Source organism: Pristiophorus japonicus, chromosome 7 (assembly GCF_044704955.1).
Source record: "Pristiophorus japonicus isolate sPriJap1 chromosome 7, sPriJap1.hap1, whole genome shotgun sequence".
In the NCBI taxonomy this organism is placed as follows: Eukaryota; Metazoa; Chordata; class Chondrichthyes; family Pristiophoridae; genus Pristiophorus; species Pristiophorus japonicus.
Genome location: NC_091983.1, coordinates 216,731,390 through 216,750,482, shown reverse-complemented (window position 1 = coordinate 216,750,482; position 19,093 = coordinate 216,731,390). Strand labels below are relative to the sequence as shown.

At 46.0% G+C, this 19,093-nt stretch overlaps 1 protein-coding gene across 1 annotated transcript in view; it reads left to right on the top strand.

Annotated features, from left to right (window-relative positions):
* The window catches only part of susd4 (sushi domain containing 4), a 247,139-nt gene that overhangs the window by 218,622 nt on the left and 9,424 nt on the right, over window positions 1-19,093 (top strand). The window contains exons 10-11 of the mRNA XM_070884571.1: window positions 6,368-6,512; window positions 8,660-9,054. Of these exons, the coding sequence (XP_070740672.1) occupies window positions 6,368-6,512; window positions 8,660-9,054 (540 nt within the window). The remainder of the gene's footprint in view (window positions 1-6,367; window positions 6,513-8,659; window positions 9,055-19,093) is intronic.

Sequence of the window (19,093 nt, the reverse complement as noted above, 5' to 3'; positions counted from 1 at the left end):
TTTGATGGGAGATTTCTGTACCGGAGGGATGGGCTTTGATGGGAGATTTCTGTACCGGAAGGATGGGCTTTGATGGGAGATTTCTGTACCAGAAGGATGGGCTTTGATGGGGGATTTCTGTACCGGAGGGATGGACTTTGATGGGAGATTTCTGTACCGGAGGGATGGGCTTTGATGGGAGATTTCTGTACCGGAGGGATGGGCTTTGATGGGAGATTTCTGTACCGGAGGGATGGGCTTTGATGCGAGATTTCTGTACCAGAGGGATGGGCTTTGATGGGCGAGTTAGGGTACAAGAGGGATGAGCTGTGATGGGAGATTTCTGTACCGGAGGGATGGGCTTTGATGGGCGAGTTAGGGTACAAGAGGGATGGGCTTTGATGGGAGATTTCTGTACTGGAGGGATGGGCTTTGATGGGAGATTTCTGTACTGGAGGGATGGGCTTTGATGGGAGATTTCTGTACCAGAGGGATGGGCTTTGATGGGAGATTTCTGTACTGGAGGGATGGGCTTTGATGGGAGATTTCTGTACCAGAGGGATGGGCTTTGATGGGAGATTTCTGTATTGGAGGGATGGGCTTTGATGGGAGATTTCTGTACCGGAGGGATGGGCTTTGATGGGAGATTTCTGTACCGGAGGGATGGGCTTTGATGGGAGATTTCTGTACCAGAGGGATGGGCTTTGATGTGCGAGTTAGGGTACAAGAGGGATGGGCTTTGATGGGAGATTTCTGTACCAGAGGGATGGGCTTTGATGGGAGATTTCTGTACTGGAGGGATGGGCTTTGATGGTAGATTTCTGTACCGGAGGGATGGGCTTTGATGGGAGATTTCTGTACTGGAGGGATGGGCTTTGATGGGAGATTTCTGTACCAGAGGGATGGGCTTTGATGGGCGAGTTAGGGTACAAGAGGGATGGGCTTTGATGGGAGATTTCTGTACCGGAGGGATGGGCTTTGATGGGCGAGTTAGGGTACAAGAGGGATGGGCTTTGATGGGAGATTTCTGTACTGGAGGGATGGGCTTTGATGGGCGAGTTAGGGTACAAGAGGGATGGGCTTTGATGGGAGATTTCTGAACCAGAGGGATGGGCTTTGATGGGAGATTTCTGTACTGGAGGGATGGGCTTTGATGGGAGATTTCTGTACTGGAGGGATGGGCTTTGATGGGAGATTTCTGTACCAGAGGGATGGGCTTTGATGGGAGATTTCTGTACCAGAGGAATGGGCTTTGATGGGAAATTTCTGTACCAGAGGGATGGGCTTTGATGGAACATTGGTACCAGGGAGATGGAGTTCAATTGGTTGAATGCCCTTTTGTCATAAGAACTAGGAGCAGGATAGGCCACCCAGCCCTCAAGCCTGCTCTGCCATTTAATAAGATCATTCCTCACCTGATCATGGACTCAGCTCCACTTCCCTGCCCGCTCCCCATAACCCTTCATTCCCTTATCGCTCAAAAATCTTATCTCCGCCTTAAATATATTCAATGACAAAGCCTCCACAGCTGTCTGGGGCAGAGAATTCCATAGACCCACAAAACTCTGAGAGAAGAAATTCCTCCTCATCTCAGTTTTAAGTGGGCAGCTCCTTATTCTGAGACTATGTCCCCTAGTTTTAGTTTCCCCTATGAGTGGAAATATCCTCTCTGCATCCACCTTGTTGAGCCCTCTCATTATCTTATATGTTTCGACAAGCTCACCTCTCATTCTTCTGAACTCCAATGAATATAGGCCCAACCTACTCAACCTATATTCAACCCCTCATCTCCGGAATCAACCTAGTGAACCTTCTCTGAGCAGCCTCCAATGCAAGTATATCCTTCCTTAAATACGGAGACTAAAACTGTACACAATAATCTAGGTGTGGTCTCACCGATACCCTGTACAGTTTTAGCAGGACTTCTCTGCTTTTGTACTCCTTCCCCCTTGCAATTCCATTTGCCTTCCTGATCACTTGCTGTATCTGCATACTAACTTTTTACATTTCATGCACAAGGACTCCCAGGTCCCAATGTACTGCAGCATTTTGTAATTTCTCTTCATTTAAATAATAATTTTATTTTTTATTTTTCCTGCCAAAGTGGATAACCTCACACTTACCCACATTATACTCCATCTGCCAAATGTTTGCCCACTCACTTAGCCTGTCTATATCCCTTTGCAGATTTTTTGTGTCCTCCTCACAATTTGCTTTCCCACCCATCTTTGTATCATCAGCAAATTTGGCTACATTACACTCGGTCCCTTCATCCAAGTCATTAATATAGATTGTAAATAGTTGTGGCCCCAACACTGATCCCTGCGGAAATCCAAATACACCACATCCACTGGTTCCCCCTTATCCACCCTGCTCGTTACATCCTCAAAGAACTCCAGCAAATTTGTCAAACATGTTTTCCCTTTCATAAAACCATGCTGACTCTGCTTGATTGAATCATGCTTTTCCAAATGTCCTGCTACTGTTTCCTTAATAATGGACTCCAGCAGTTTCCCAACGACAGATGTTAGGGTAACTGGTCTATAATTTCCTGCTGTTTGCCTGCCTCCTTTTTTAAATAGGGACGTTACATTTGCGGTTTTCCAATCCGCTGGGACCACCCCAGAATCCAGGGAATTTTGGTAGATTACAACCAATGCATCCACTCTCTCTGCAACCACTTCTTTTAAGACCTTAGGATGTAAGCCATCAGATCCAGGGAACTTGTCTGCCTTTAGTCCCATTATTTTACCGAGTACGACTTCTTTAGCGATAGTGATTGTATTAAGTTCCTCCCTCCCTATAGCCCCTTGATTATCCACTATTGGGATGTTTTTAGTGTCTTCTACCATGAAGACCGATGCAAAATATTTGTTCAACTTCTCTGCCATTTCCCTGTTCTTCATTATTAATTCCCCAGTCTCATCCTCCAAGGGACCAACATTTACTTTAGCCACTCTTTTCCTTTTTATGTACCTGTAGAAACTCTTACTATCTGCTTTTATATTTTGTGCTAGTTTACTTTCATAATCTGTCTTCCCTTTCCTTATCATTTTTTTAAACATTCTTTGCTGGCTTTTAAAAGTTTCCCAATCCTCTGGCCTCCCACTAGTCTTGGCCACATTGTATGCTCTTGTTTTCAATTTGATACCACCTTTATTTCCTTAGTTAGCCATGGATGGTTATCCCTTCTCTTACAGTCTTTCCTTCTCATTGGGATATATTTTTGTTGCGAGTTATGAAATATCTCCTTAAATGTCTGCCAGTGCTCATCAACTGTCCCACTCTTTAATCTATTTTCCCAGTCCACTTTAGCCAACACTTCCTTCATACCTGTGTAGTCTCCTTTATTTAAGTTTAGGACACTGGTTTGAGGTCCAACTTTCTCACCCTCCAACTGAATTTGAAATTCAACCTAGTTATGGTCACTCATTCCTAGAGGATCCTTTAGTAGGAGATCGTTTATTAATCCTGTCTCATTACACAGTACCAGATCTAAGATAGCCTGCTTCCTGGTTGGTTCCGCAATGTACTGTTCAAGGAAACTATCCCGGATACACTCTATGAACTCTTCCTCAAGGCTACCCTGGCCAATTTGCTTTGTCCAATTAATATGAAGGTTAAAATCACCCATGATTATTGCCACTCCTTTTTTTACAAGCCCCCATTATTTCTTGATTTGTATCCGTCCAACAGTGTAGCTACTGTTAGGGGGCCTATAGACTTCTGATCCAATATCATTTCTCACTAACGCACTGATCTCATCCTTTATTAACAGAGCTACCATCTTTCTGTCTGTCCTTCCGAATTGTCAAATGCCCCTGAATATTTAGTTTCCAGTCTTGGTCACCTTGCAACCACATCTCTGTAATAGGTATCAGATCATACCCATTTGTATCTATTTGTGCTGTCAACTCATCTATTTTGTTAGGAATGCTGCGAGTATTCAGATAAAGAGCTTTTAAATGTGTTTTTTTACCATTCTTTTCTGCTTTGACCCCACTTTGTGATTCATCTTCATGTTTATACATTCTGTCGCTTCCTGGCACGCTCTGGTTTTCATTTCCCCCAGTGCTACCCTGCTCTATTGCCTTCTCCTTGTTCTTTAACGTTTTTAATTTTCACTCACCTGAACCCTCTCCCCCACTAATTAGTTTAAAGCCCTCTCTACAGCCCTAGTTATTCGATTCGCCAGGACCCTAGTCCCAGCATGTTCTAAGTGAAGCCCGCCCAACGGAACAGTTCCCTTTTACCCCAATACTGGTGCCAGTGTCCCATGAACCAAAACCCATTTCTCCCACACCAGTCTTTGAACCACGTGTTTAACTCTCTGATCTTATTTACCCTATGCAAATTTGCTCATGGCTCAGGTAGTAATCCAGAGATGATTACCTTTGTGGTTCTGCTTTTTAATTTAGCCACTAGCTGCTCATAATCCCTCAGCAGAACCTCTTTGTTTGTCCTACCTATGTCATTGGTACCCACGTGAAGCACGACAACTGGATCTTCCCCCTCCCATTCCAAGTTCCTCTCCAGCCCAGAGGAGATGTCCTTAACCCTGGCACCGGGCAGGCAACACAGCCTTCAGGACTCACGCTCTCGGCTGCAGAGAACCTTATCTATGCCCCTAATGATACTGTCCCTGACCACTACAATGTTTCTTTTTGCTCCCCCCACTTGAATGGCCCCCTAGACCACAGTTCTGTGGTCAGTTTGCTCATCCGCCCTGCAGTCCCTGCTCTCGTCCACACAGGGAGTAAGTGCCTCGAACCTGTTGGACAAGAGCAAGGGCTGAGGCTCCTCCATTGCTACCTGCTGGGTTCCCATACCTTCCTCACTCGTAGTCACACCTTCCTGTCCCTGACCATGGATCGAATTTGAATTAATTATTCTTAATTGGTGTGACTAACTCCTGTATCGCGGCATCCAGGTAACTCTTCCCCCCCCCCCCCCGATGCGTCGTAGTGTCTGCAGTTCGGATTCCATCTCATCAACGCGGAGCCGAAGTTCCTCGAGCTGCAGACACTTGCTGTAGATGTGGTTGCGATGGACCTCAATGGGGTCAACCAGCTCCCACATGCAACAGCATTAACACATTGCCTGTCCTGCCATCTCTAATGTATTTAATTAATTAGATTTAGTTTTTAGTTATTAATCCCGGCCCCTAATTTAATGCCTTTAGTTTAAAGCAAGAAAAGAGAGAGACAAACTCACCAACCAATCACTTCCGTGCCTTTCTGTGACGTCAAATGTAGTCGCCCTGTTCTCCTTTGTCGCCCGCTCTTACCTGCTCGCGCTGCTCCCTGCAGGGGCTGGCTGCTGCTGCTTTATCCCCTCTGCCGGTGTGGTGCTCCCTCACGGGTCGGGTCGCGACTTTACTTGTTGATTTCTTTTGGGCGAAGTATTGAGCGGATCCCCCTGGGATATTGTTGATTGAATCCCCCTGGTATATTGCTGAGTGGATATCCCTGGGATAGTGTTGAGCGGATCCCCCTGGGATATTGTTGATTGAATCCCCCTGGTATATTGCTGAGTGGATATCCCTGGGATATTGCTGAGTGGATCCCCCTGGGATATTGTTGATTGAATCCTCTGGGGTATTGCTGAGTGGATCTCCCTGGGATATTGTTGAATGGATCCCCTGGGGTATTGTTGAGTGGATCTCCCTGGTGTATAGCTGAATGGGTCCCCTGGGGTATTGCTGAGTGGATCCCCTGGGATATCGTTGAGTGGATCCCTGAGGTTTTGTTGAATGGATCCCTGGGTTATCATTGAGTGGATTCCCTGGAGTTTTGTTGAGTGGGTCCCCCTGGGATATTGTTGAGTAGACCCCCCTGGGGTACCGTTGAATGGATCCTGCTGGGATATTGTTGGGTGGATCCCCTGGAGTATTGTTGAGTGGATCCATGGGTTATCATTGAGTGGATTCCCTGGGGTTTTGTTGAGTGGGTCCCCCTGGGATATTGTTGAGTAGACCCCCCTGGGGTACCGTTGAATGGATCCCGCTGGGGTATTGTTGGGTGGATCCCCTGGAGTATTGTTGAGTGGATCCCCCTGGGGTATCATTGAGTGGATCCCCTGGGGTATTGTTGAGTGGATCCCCTGGGACAGTGTTGAGTGGATCCCCATGGGATGTCGTTGAGTGGATCCCCTGAGATATTGTTGAGTGGATCCCCCCCGGAGTATTGTTGAGTGGATCTTGCTGGGGTATTGTTGAGTGGATCCCCCGGGATATTGTTGAGTGGACTCCCTGGGATGATCAGTAAGCTTTTTGTGGCTGTATTTCAAATAGTTGGTCTGGTTTCCCCATGGGTTCGGTGCTTTTGGTATGACACGTTGTGGTTTCACAGACACTTACTGCTCAATCTCTCTTGTGTTACTGGAGCAGATCAATCCTGGTCCGACTCCGAGGAAACCATCCTCTCCACCTGGAAGATCGTGGCTTTCACGGCCATCAGTGTCCTCCTGGCCCTGCTCCTCGTGGTCTTTATCAAAGCCTTTCAGATCAAGCTGAAGTCACCGTGCCAGTCCGGGTAAGCAGAAAGTCCATGTACACCAATCACTGAAAGTTAACATGCAGGTACAGCAAGCAATTAGGAAAGTTAATGGCATGTTAGCCTTCATTACAAAAAGATTGGAGTATAACAGTAAAGAAGCCTTACTGCAATTATATAGGGCCTTGGTGAGACCACACCTGGAGTATTGTGTACCATTTTGGTCTCCTTACCAAAGGAAGGATATACTTGCCTTGGAGGGACTGCAATGAAAGTTCACCAGACTGAATCCTGGGATGGGATTGTCCTATGAAGAGAAATTGAAGAGATTAGGCCTATATGCCCTAGAGCTTAGAAGTATGAGAGGTGATCTTTTTGAACCATATAACTTTACAGGGCTTGACAGGGTAGATGCTGAGAGGCTGTTTCCCCTAGTTGGTGAGTCTAGAACCAGGGGTCACAGTCTCAGAATAAGGGGTCAGCCATTTAGGACTGCGATGAGGAGAAATGTCTTCACTCAGAGGGTGGCGAATCTTTGGAATTCTCTACCCCAGAGGGCTGTGGATACTCAGGTGTTGAGTATATTCAAGACAGAGATTGATAGATTTTTGGATATTAACTGAATCAAGGGATATGGGGATAGTGCTGGAAGGTGTAGTTGATGTAGAAGATCAGCCTTGATGTTACTGAATGGTGGAGCAGGCCCGAAGGGCTGAAAGGCCTACTCCTGCTCCTAATTCTTATGATCGTATGTTCTTTATTGGGCACTCCTTATTTTCGTGGGGCTGGATACAAGAACCCCCAGATCCCGCTGGGACCTCTCCAGAATTCAGAGAATTTTGGTAGATTACAACCAATGTATCCATTATCTTTGCAGCCACTTCTTTTAAGACCCTAGGATGCAGGCCATCAGGTCCAGGGGACTTGTCCACCTTTAGTCCCATTAGTTTGCCTAGTCCTTCATTTCTAGTGATAGCTCCTTGATTATCAATTATTGGGATGACTTTAGTGCCTTCTACCGTGAAGACCGATACAAGATACTTGTTCAAAGTCTCTGCCATTTCCCTGTTTCCCATTATTAATTCCCCAATCTCATCTGTAGAAGCTCTTACTGTCTGTTTTTATATTTCTTGCTAGTTTATTCTCATATGCTGTCTTCTCTGCCTTTAGCATTTTTTTTAGTCGTCCTTTCCTTGCTGGTTTCTAAAAATTTCCCAATCCTCTGGCCCTCCACTGTTCTTCGCAACATTGTATGCCGTTGTTTTCAATTTGATACCATCCTTTACTTCCTTAGTTAGCCACGGATGTTTCAACCTTCTCTTAGAGTCCTTTTTTCTCACTGGAATATACCTTTGCTGAGAGTTATGAAATATCTCCTTAAATGTTTGCCACTGCTTTTCTACAGTCTTACCTTTTATTATATTTTTCCAGTCCACTTTAACCAACTCTGCCTTCATACCTTTGTAATTACCTTTATTTAAGTTCAGGACACTAGTTTGAGACCTAGCTTTCTCACCCTCAAACTGAATTTGAAATTCTACCATGCTATGATTACTCTTCCCAAGAGGATCCTTCAGTACAAGATCTTTAATTAATCCAAACTCATTACTCATTATCAGAATTAAAATAGTCTGCTCACTGGTTGGTTCCACAACGTATTGTTCCAAGAAACCATCCAGGTTTTAAGGTTTTAAGGAACATCAAAGGAGGGAAGAGAGGGAGTGAGGCAGAGAGGTTTAGGCAGAGCTTCGGGCCCAGGCAACAGAAGGCACAGCCACCAATGGTGGAGTGATTAAAATCGGGAATGTGCAGGAAAACAGAATTGGATGAGTGCCGAGATCTAGGAGGATTGTAGGGTTGGAGGAGATTACAGAGATGGGGAGGAGTGAGGCCATGGAGGGATTTGAACACAATGATGAGAATTTTAAGATCGAGGCGTTGTTGGACCAGGAGCCAATATAGGTCAGCGAGCACAGGGGTGATAGGTGAGCGGGACTTGGTGCGAGTAAGGATATGTGTAGCAGATTTTTGGATGAGCTCAAGTTTATGGATGGTGGAAGGCAGGAAGCCGGCCAGGAAAATATTGGAATAGTCGAATCAAAGCCATGGATAGCCATGTATAAGTAAGAACACATACATTTACCTCTTCCTTTAACAAGCGCCCTTTTCGAATTGTGTTCCGGCAGCGACCAAGACACTTCAGGTAGCCGGAATTTTGTGGTGGTTGATGGAGTGCCAGTCATATTGCCCACCTACGAAGAGGCAGTGTGCAACTGCACAACTAACAGCTCGGCGCCGGAGGTCACGGCCCCAGTGGGACAGGGAGACGAGGCGATACAACAGGATGACCAGAACCCTCCTGCTTATCCTGGGCGTGCAGCCGACCCGGTTTTAGCAGCGAATCCCGTGCCCATGGCCCGGCCTGGCCAATTAGACTGCTCGGGGATTGGGGAAGGGGAGGATTCGTCGCCATCGATGTCGTTCGGTACGGCAGCAACGCACCCGATCACGGAGGAAATCAACGACGGCCCAGAAACGGAGAACACAGCTTCAACGTCTCCCAGTATTAACATCGCAGACGGTGAGTGTTCAGCACCAGACAATCCCTCACAGAACAAAAGGAACCTACAGATTAATCGGGCGGGGCTTTGAATTTTGAGTAGCAAATGGCAAACCGCAGAGGACAAATGGCTGGGCAGGAGGGCTGGGTGGTGGGTCACCGGAAGAGATGCTAGGGCTTGCTGAGAGCTTAGGAAGACTTGGAAAGCTGGCCTTGGAGAAAATATGGGAAAGCTACAAGATTCCCATGTTGTCAGCCGAGGCAGCTGACAACATGGCCACCAATTGAGGGGTGGAGGAGTGGGGAGGGGGGGGTGGGGGTGGCGGCAAGTGATTGAGGTCAGAGGAGCGGAGAGTTTGACGGGGTTTTAAGTCAGGAGCAGGTGACAGAGATAGGGAGAGACAAGCCCATGGAGGGATTTAAACATAAGGATGAGAAATTTAATTTGAGTGTGACTTGGTATGGTATAGGATACAGGCAGCAGAGCATTTAATAAGCTGAAGGTAATGGAGGGTGGAGGATGCGAGACCATCCATGATAGCATATAACTAATGATGGTTTGGGTTTGTAAAATGGTCACATTTCTAGGGTTTGCTGGGGCTTTGTGGAATTGGGGGTATGTGGAGTTGGTTGGGAGTTATAAAGTTGGTTGGGAGTTAAAAAGTTGATTGGGAGTTATAGAGTTATTTGGGAGTTATAGAGTTATTTAGGAGTTATAGAGTTGGATGGGAGTTGTAGAGTTGGATGAGAGTTTGTAGAGTTGGATGAGAGTTTGTAGAGTTGGATGAGAGTTTGTAGAGTTGGATGAGAGTTTGTAGAGTTGGATGAGAGTTTGTAGAGTTGGATGAGAGTTTGTAGAGTTGGATGAGAGTTTGTAGAGTTGGATGAGAGTTTGTAGAGTTGGATGAGAGTTTGTAGAATTGGATGGGAGTTTGTAGAGTTGGATGGGAGTTTGTAGAGTTGTTTGGGAGTTTCTGAGTTGGTTGGGAGTTTGTAGAGTTGGATGGGAGTTCATAGAGTAGGATGGGAGTTATAGAGTGGTTTGGGAGCTATAGAGTTGTTTGGGAGTTATAGCGTTTGTAGAGTTGGGTGGGAGTTATAGAGTTGTTTGTGAGTTTGTAGAGTTGGTTGGGAGTTATAGCGTTTGTAGAGTTGTTTGGGAGTTTGTAGAGTTGTTTGGGAGTTATGGAGTTGTTTGGGAGTTTGTAGAGTTGTTTGGGAGTTTGTAGAGTTGTTTGGGAGTTTGTAGAGTTGTTTGGGAGTTTGTAGAGTTGTTTGGGAGTTTGTAGAGTTGTTTGGGAGTTATGGAGTTGTTTGGGAATTATAGAGTTATTTGGGAGTTTGTAAAGTTGGATGGGAGTTTGTCGAGTTGGTTGGGAGTTTGTCGAGTTGGTTGGGAGTTTGTCGAGTTGGTTGGGAGTTTGTCGAGTTGGTCGGGAGTTTGTCGAGTTGGTCGGGAGTTTGTCGAGTTGGATGGGAGTTTGTCGAGTTGGATGGGAGTTTGTCGAGTTGGTTGGGAGTTTGTCGAGTTGGTTGGGAGTTTGTCGAGTTGGTTGGGAGTTTGTCGAGTTGGTTGGGAGTTTGTCGAGTTGGTTGGGAGTTTGTCGAGTTGGTTGGGAGTTTGTCGAGTTGGTCGGGAGTTTGTCGAGTTGGATGGGAGTTTGTCGAGTTGTTTGGGAATTTGTAGATTTGGATGGGAGTTATAGAGTTGTTTGGGAGTTTGTAGAGTTGGTAGATTCCCCCACGGGGGTAAAGATCCTCTCTGCAACTACCTTGTCGAACCCTCTCAGCATGTTATACATTTCAATAAGATCACCCCTCATTCTTCTAAACTCCAATGGGTATAGGCCCAATCTACTCAACCTTTCTTCATAAGTAAACCCCTTCATCTCAGGAAATAACCTCGTGAACCTTCTCCGAACAGCCTCCAATGCAAGTATATTTCTCCTTAAATAACACCAAAATTATATGCAGTGCGCTAGGTGTGGCCTCACCAATACCCTGTACAGTTGTAGCAGGACGTCACTGCTTTTGTACTCCTTCCCCCTTGCGATTCCATTTGCCTTCCTGATCACTTGCTATATCTGCATACTAACTTTTTATGTTTCATGCACAAGGACCCCCAGGTCCCTCTGTACTGCAGCACTTTGTAATTGCTCTTCATTTAAATGATAATTTTATTTTTTATTTTTCCTGCCAAAGTGGATAACCTCACACTTACCTACATTATACTCCATCTGCCAAATGTTTGCCCACTCACTTAGTCTGTCTATATACATTTGCAGATTTTTTGAGTCCTCCTCACAACTTGCTTTCCCACCCATCTTTGTATCATCAGCAAATTTGGCTACATTACACTCGGTCCCTTCATCCAAGTTATTAATATAGATTGTAAATAGGTGACGCCCCAGCACCGATCCCTGTGGCATCCCACGAGTTCCTGTTTGCCAACCGGAAAATGACCCATTTATCCCCACTCTCTGTTTTCTGTTAGTTAGCCAATCCTCTATCCATGCTAATATATTACACCCAACCATGTGGTTGGGGTTTGTAGAGTTGAGGGGGGGGGGGGGTTGTAGAGTTGGGGGGTTGTAAAGTTGGGGGTTTGTAGAGTTGGAGTTTGTAGAGTTGGGTGTAGAGTTGGGGAGTTTGTAGAGTTGGGGAGTTTGTAGAGTTGGGGGTTTGTAGAGTTGGGTGGTTTGTAGAGTTGGGGAGTTTGTAGAGTTGGGGAGTTTGTAGAGTTGGGGAGTTTGTAGAGTTGGGGGTTTGTAGAGTTGGGTGGTTTGTAGAGTTGGGGAGTTTGTAGAGTTGGGTGCTTTGTAGAGTTGGGTGCTTTGTAGAGTTGGGTGCTTTGTAGAGTTGGGTGCTTTGTAGAGTTGGGGGTTGTAGAGTTGGGTGCTTTGTAGAGTTGGGGGTTGTAGAGTTGGGTGCTTTGTAGAGTTGGGTGATTTGTAGAGTTGGGTGCTTTGTAGAGTTGGGGGTTGTAGAGTTAGGTGGTTTGTAGAGTTGGGGGTTTGTAGAGTTGGGGGGTTGTAGAGTTGGGTGTTTTGTAGAGTTGGGGGGTTTGTAGAGTTGGGGGTTATAGAGTTAGGTGGTTTGTAGAGTTGGGGGTTTTGTAGAGTTGGGGGTTTGTAGAGTTGGGGGTTTGTAGAGTTGGGGGTTTGTAGAGTTGGGTGGTTTGTAGAGTTGGGGGTTTGTAGAGTTGGGGGGTTTGTAGAGTTGGGGGGTTTGTAGAGTTGGGGGGTTTGTAGAGTTGAGGGGGTTATAGAATTGGGGGGGTTGTAGAGCTGGGGGGGTTTGTAGAGTTGGGGGGTTTGTAGAGTTGAGGGGGTTATAGAATTGGGGGGGTTGTAGAGCTGGGGGGGTTTGTAGAGTTGGGGGGTTTGTAGAGTTGAGGGGTTTGTAGAGTTGGGGGTTTGTGGATTTGGGGTGTTGTAGTGTTGGGGGGTTTGTAGAGTTGGGGGGTTTGTAGAGTTGGGGGGGTTTGTAGAGTGCATTGCAGCTTTGTTTGTTGATGTTTGTGCAGCTGGTTGGGGTGACTGGGCTTCATTGCAGTGAGTTAAAGCTTCATTGGGGTGATTGGAGTTTATTCTGGAGGCTTAAATCTCCATTATGAGAAATGAGTGAAGTCGCTAACTCCATTTTAACTGCCCCCCTCCTCTGGTTTCCGCCAGTCAGAGGGTTAAAATCAGAGCAATAATAGAGCCCGGATGAATCCTCACTCCCTTAACAAAGACACTATTCACTGAAGGTATCACACGAGCAACTAAAGCCGAGAATAGGCACAGTATTAAAGGAGAGGGATTAACATATAGTCACTAGGGCAGAATATAACCAGCGAGTGATAAACAGCAGGCTAACGATAGGTGACAGGGATCCCATGCCACACGAGCAGCCAAGCTGCTCCATTGCGATTGCGTTCTGGAGGTGAATCCCATATTTGATGATGATCTTTTTCTTTTTAATCATTCTCCCCCTCTCCAAATCCAAGCTTCCCCATGGGTGGGAGGGGCCAGCAGCACTCGGAAGACAGGAAGCAGTGACATCGCAGAAGAAGCAGAGGCTCTTCCCACTGTAACATAAGGAGGCGCAACACCTGACACAGAGCCGCTATCCTATTCCTATTTTCAGCCCCCTCTCCTTTCCCCACCACCCTACCAAGTTAAGTCCCCATCACCCCACTTGCCTCCCCTTCTCTGCACTCTGCTGCTTCAACACCTCAGTGAAGGGAAAGTTGGACCCGAGTGATTTTGGTTGGCGTGAAATTGTGTTGGTTCCCAGTCCCCCCCCATCTGACCCCCACATTAGGGAGGCTGCTATGCAAATCTGTCCCATAGTCTTGGTTCTCCAACCTCAACGCAATGGACCGTCAGCCATATCCAGTGTTGTCTTGTTCAAGACCCTTCTGATGCAGGTTCATTTTGTTATAACTCTGAGCAAATCAGGTTGAGAGTGGCTATCTTGGATGTTGAAGAGGATAGATTGGGAGCGCGGGGATTGAGAGATACTACAGATTGAGAGAGACATTGTTGACTCTGGTAGTCAAGCTTGGTCAATCCTTTTGAACATTTGTTCATAGAATCAAACAGCACACAAGGAGGCCATTTGACCCACAATGCCTGTGCTGGCTCTTTGGCAGAGCTGTCCAATTAGTCCCACTCCCCTGCCCTTAACCCACAACCCTGCACATTTCTCCTTTTCAAAAGTTTATCCAATTCCATTTTGAAAGTTATTATTGAATCTGCTTCACCTGCCCTTTCAGGCAGAGCATTCCAGATCACAACAACTCGCTGCATAGAACAAATTCTTCTCATTTTCCCCCCCTGGCTTCTTGGCCAATGATCTTAAATCTGTGTCCTCTAGTTACTGCCCCTCCTGCAGTTTCTACCTTATTTACTACACCAAAACCCTTCATGATTTTGAACACCTCTATTAAATCTTAACCTTCTCTGCTCTAAGAAGAACCACCCCAGCGTCTCCAATCTCTCCACATCACTGAAGTCCCTCATCTCTGGTACCTTTCTGGGTCCGTTGGCCCATAGCTATAACCCAGCATTGCCAGGTGGGCCAAAGCTTCAGCAGAGGTTCAGAAGGCTCGCAAGAGGCTCCTGATGGCAGCTTTTGACCTTTGGCCCTTCAGGAGATGAGGAGAAGGAGGAAGGAAGGATATGGAGAAGGAGGGAGGTGGGGACACCTCTATCTAGCAGCTCAGCCCCTGTCTGAGTGGGCTCGATACTTCCCCACAACGAAGCCTGGATTAGGGAGCAGAGAGAGAACGATTAACAGGAGAGGTTTTCACTTGCCTGGGAAAGAAAACTTTTTTTTTTCTCAACAAAGCTCTTCACTTCCCCTCAGCCCGGGTGAAGTTTCCCCGTCGCTCCTCTCAGGTGGGTAGACTAATTCCTGCTGACTCTGCTGCAGGGCAATTCTGTGCTTTCTATGATCTATTTTTGAATTTTTCAACTCCTCCACAGGTTCCCCATGAGGGCCCATCCCCTGGATTCAGCTCCTGCCTCTGTCTTTCCTTTCTTGTGTTATGTGTTCCTTGTTTTCTCTCTCTGTCCTTCTCCCTCTTTCTCTCAGCATGGTTTTTTTTCTTTTGATACCTACATTTTTCTCTCTTCCCCCCCCCCCACCCTCCCCCTTCTCTTTTTGGGTTTCCTCCTTTCTGGACTCTTGTTAGGGAAGGCTATTCGACCAGGTGGGGTCAGGTGATGCTGGGCCTTGTGTGCTGCTGGCAATGGCCTCTTACTTTGTCCCGCGCTGCCATTGCCTCCTGTTTTTTGAGTACTGATGCTGGCGTTGGTACTGAGCTCAAACCATCCCGCCCCCCTCCTCAATGCTGAAGCCTGGATTGCAGATGAGAGGATCGCTAATAAAATGTACTGCAGGTGAGTGGACCAGTCTTGTTATTTTCTTTCACTCCTGTCACCTTCCCTCAACATCACTGGATAACATGATGCCCCACTGTCGGGCTTTGCTGGGGGAGGAAAGATCAAACTTTGCAAACTCCCTCCTTCATATTCAAGGCTGAAATATGATAGATTTTTGGACACTGGGGGAATCAATTGAGATGGAAGATCAGCATTGATATTGAACGGCAGAGCAGGCTTGTGAGGCCACATGGCCTACTCTTGTTCTTATTTCTTATGTCCTTAAAAGATTGCATTTCTTAAGCATATTTCACTGACCTCGCCCTCTGGATGAAATCTTTTCTCCTCATCGCCCTGCTAATCCTTCTACCAACTACTTTAAATCTATGCCCCTTGGTTATTGACCCCTCTGCTAAGGGAAATACATCCTTCCTATCCACTCTAGAAGAAATAGGAGCAGGAGTAGGCCATTTGGCCCCTCGAGCCTGCTCCGCCCTTCAATAAGACCATGGCTGATCTGATCTTGGTCTTAACTCCACTTCCCTGCCCGCTACCCATAACCCTTGACTCCCTTATCATTCAATTATCTGTCTATCTCCACCTTAAATATATTCAATGACCCAGCCTCCACAGCTCTCTGGGGTAGAGAATTCCAAAGATTCCCTCTGAGAGAAGAAATTCCTCCTCATCTCAGTTTTAAATGGGCGACTCCTTATTCTGAAACATGCCCCCGAGTTCTAGATTCCCCCACGAAGGGAAACAACCTCTCTGTATCTACACTGGCAAGCTCCCTCAGAATCTTAAATGTTTTAATAAGATCCCCTCTCATTCTTCTAAACTCCGATGAGTATCGGCCCAACCTGCTGAACCTTTCTTCATAAGACAACTCCTTCACCTCAGGAATCAACCTCGTGAACCTTCTCTGAACTGCCTCCACTGTAAGTATATCCCTCCTTATTTTAGATTTCACCATCCGCAGTATTTTGCTGTTATATACCACACCAATCTTTGATCCACGCATTCATCTCTTTGATCTTATGTAAATTTGCTAGTGGCTCAGGTGGTATTCCAAAGATTATTATGTTTGTGGTTCTGCTTTTTAATTTAGTCCCTAGCTGCTCATACTCCCTCAGCAGAACCTCTTTCTTTGTCCTACTTATGTTGTTGGTACCCACGTGGACCACAACTGGATCTTTCCCCTTCCACTCCAAGTTCCTCTCCAGCCCAGAGGAGATGTCCTTAACCCGGGCAGGCAACGCAGCCTTTGGGACTTGCGTTCTCGGCTATAGTAAACAGTATCTATCTCCTTAACTATACTGTGCCCTAACACTACCTCATTTCTTTTTACTCCCCCGACTTGAATGGCCTCCTGTGCCACGGTGCTGTGGTCAGTTTGCTCATCCTCCCTGCAGTCCCTGCTCTCGTCCACACAGGCTGCAAGTACCTCATACCTGTTGGACAAATACAAAGGCCGAGGCTCCTCCATCACTATATCCTGGGTCCCCATACTTGCTTCACTAGTCACACCCTCGTGCCCCTGACCACGGACCAAATTTTAATTATTTACCCTAAGAGGAACAAAGTGTCCAGGTAACTCTCCCCCTCCCTGATGTATCGCAGTGTCCGAAGCTCGGACTCCAGCTCATCAACCCTGAGCCGAAGTTCATCGAGCTGCAGACACTTACTGCAGATGTGGTCGCCGTGGATTACACTGGTGTCCACCAGCTCCCACATACTGCAGCTGCAACACATCACCTGCCCTGCCATCTCTATTGTGCTTTATTTAGCTAGTTAGATTTTCAAGTTTTGAATTTTCAATTATCTGCGTATAGTTTTAATCTGTGATCCCGGCTCTTAATTTAAATCGCTGTCAAGTTTAGGAAAAAAAGGAGAGAAAAATACTCACCAACCAATCACCTTCCTGGTTTCCGGTGACGTCACCCGCTGATTTAATTTTTTTTCCCCTCACGGGTCCGTTTGTGCTGCTCCTGCTTTCGCGCTGCTTTCATCTTCTCCAGGCCCTTCATAATTTTATACACTTCAATTAAATCTCCCCTTAGCCCTCTCTGTTCCAAAGAAAACAAATCCAGCCTATCCAATGTTTCCTCACAGCTAAAATTCTCAAGACAAGGCAACATCCTCGAAAATCTCCTCTGCACCCTCTCCAGTGCAATCACATCCTTCCTGTAATGTGGTGACCAGAACTGCATGCAGTACTCTAGCTGTGGCCTAACCAGTGTTGTATACAGTTTTAGCTCTTATATTCTATGCCTCGGCTAATAAAGGAAAGCATTCCGTATGCCTTTTTAACTACCTAATCGACCTGTTCTGCTACCTTTCAGGATCTGTGGCCATATACTCCAAGGTCTCTCTTTTCCTCCACACTGCTCAGTATCCTCCATTTATTGTGTATTCCCTTGCCTTATTGCACCTCCCCAAATGCATTACCTCACACTTCTCCGGATTTAATTCCATTTGCCATTTTTCTGCCCAACTGATTAGTTCAGTGATATCTTCCTGTAGTCTAGAGCTTTCCTACTCACTGTCAACCACACGGCCAATTTTTGTATCATCTGCAAACTTCTTTATCATGCCCCCTGCATTTAAGTCTAAATCATTAATATATACCACAAAATATGTGATGTGTGTACGTGTGTGTGCGTATGTGTATGTGTGAATTTGCATATATTTGTGTGTGTGTGTGTGTGTGTGTGTGTTTGTGTGAACAAGCTGTTTAATAGAAACATAGAAACAGAAAATAGGTGCAGGAGCAGGCCATTCGGCCCTTCGAACCTGCACCACCATTCAATATGATTATGGATGATCATTCAATACCCCACTCCTGCCTTCTCTCCATACCCGCTGATCCCTTTAGCATCAAGGGCCACAACTAACTCCCTTTTGAATATACCCAACGAACTGGACTTTCTGTGGTAGAGAATTCCATAGGTTCACAATTCTCTGGGTGAAAACGTTTCTCCTCATCTCGGTCCTATATGGCTTACCCCTTATCCTTAGATTGTGACCCCTAGTTCTGGACTTCCCCAACATCGGGAACATTCTTCCTGCATCTAACCTGTCCAATCCTGTCAGAATTTTATATGCTTGTATGAGATCCCCTCTCATTCTTCTAAATTCCAGCGAATATAAGCCTAGTTGATCCAGTCTTTCTTCATATGTCAGTCCTGCCATCCCGGGAATCAGTCTGGTGAACCTTTGCTGCACTCCCTCAATAGCAAGAATGTCCTTCCTCAGATTTGGAGACCAAAACTGCACACAATATTCAAGTTGTGGCCTCACCAAGGCCCTGTATAACTGCAGTAAGACCTCCCTGCTCCAATACTCAAATCTTCTCGCTATGAAGGCCAACATGCCAACTTTCAATGACCGATGTACCATGACACCCAGGTCTCGTTGCACCTCACTTTTTACTAATCTGTCACCATTCAGATAATAATCCACCTTCCTGTTTTTAACCACCAAAGTGGATAATCTCACATTTATCTACATTATACTGCTTCTGCATGTATTTTCCCACGCACCTAACCTGTCCAATTCACCCTGCATTAGCATCCTCCTCACAGCTCACACTGCCACCCAGCTCAGTGTCATCTGCAAACTTGGAGATATTACATTCAATTCCTTCGTCTAAATCATTAACGTATATTGTAAATAGATGGGGTCCCAGCACTGAACCTTTTATTTTGAAATGTTATATATTTCAAATATATACAGGGTGTGTTATTGACTATAATATATACAAGATGTGTTATTGACTATAATATATACAGGCTGTGTTATTGACTATAATATATACAAGATGTGTTATTGACTATAATATATACAGGCTGTGTTATTGACTATAATATATACAGGGTTTTATTATTCACTATAATATATACAACTTCAGCGGTACCCTGCTCCTGACAAAATGTCTAGAACATGAACTTGGCATCACCAACACCTTGTTCCACCAGAGAGACAAATACAAGACATCGTGGCAACACCCTCGCTCCAAGCACTGGCACCTGCTCGACTATGTCATCATCCGAGCCAGGGATCGCAAGGATGTGCGTATCACCTGTGCCATGACAGGAGTTGACGACTGCTGGACGGACCACCGTTTAATCCGATCCATCATCGGCATTAACATAGTCCCAAAGCGGAGGGGGCAGCAGAAACAGTGT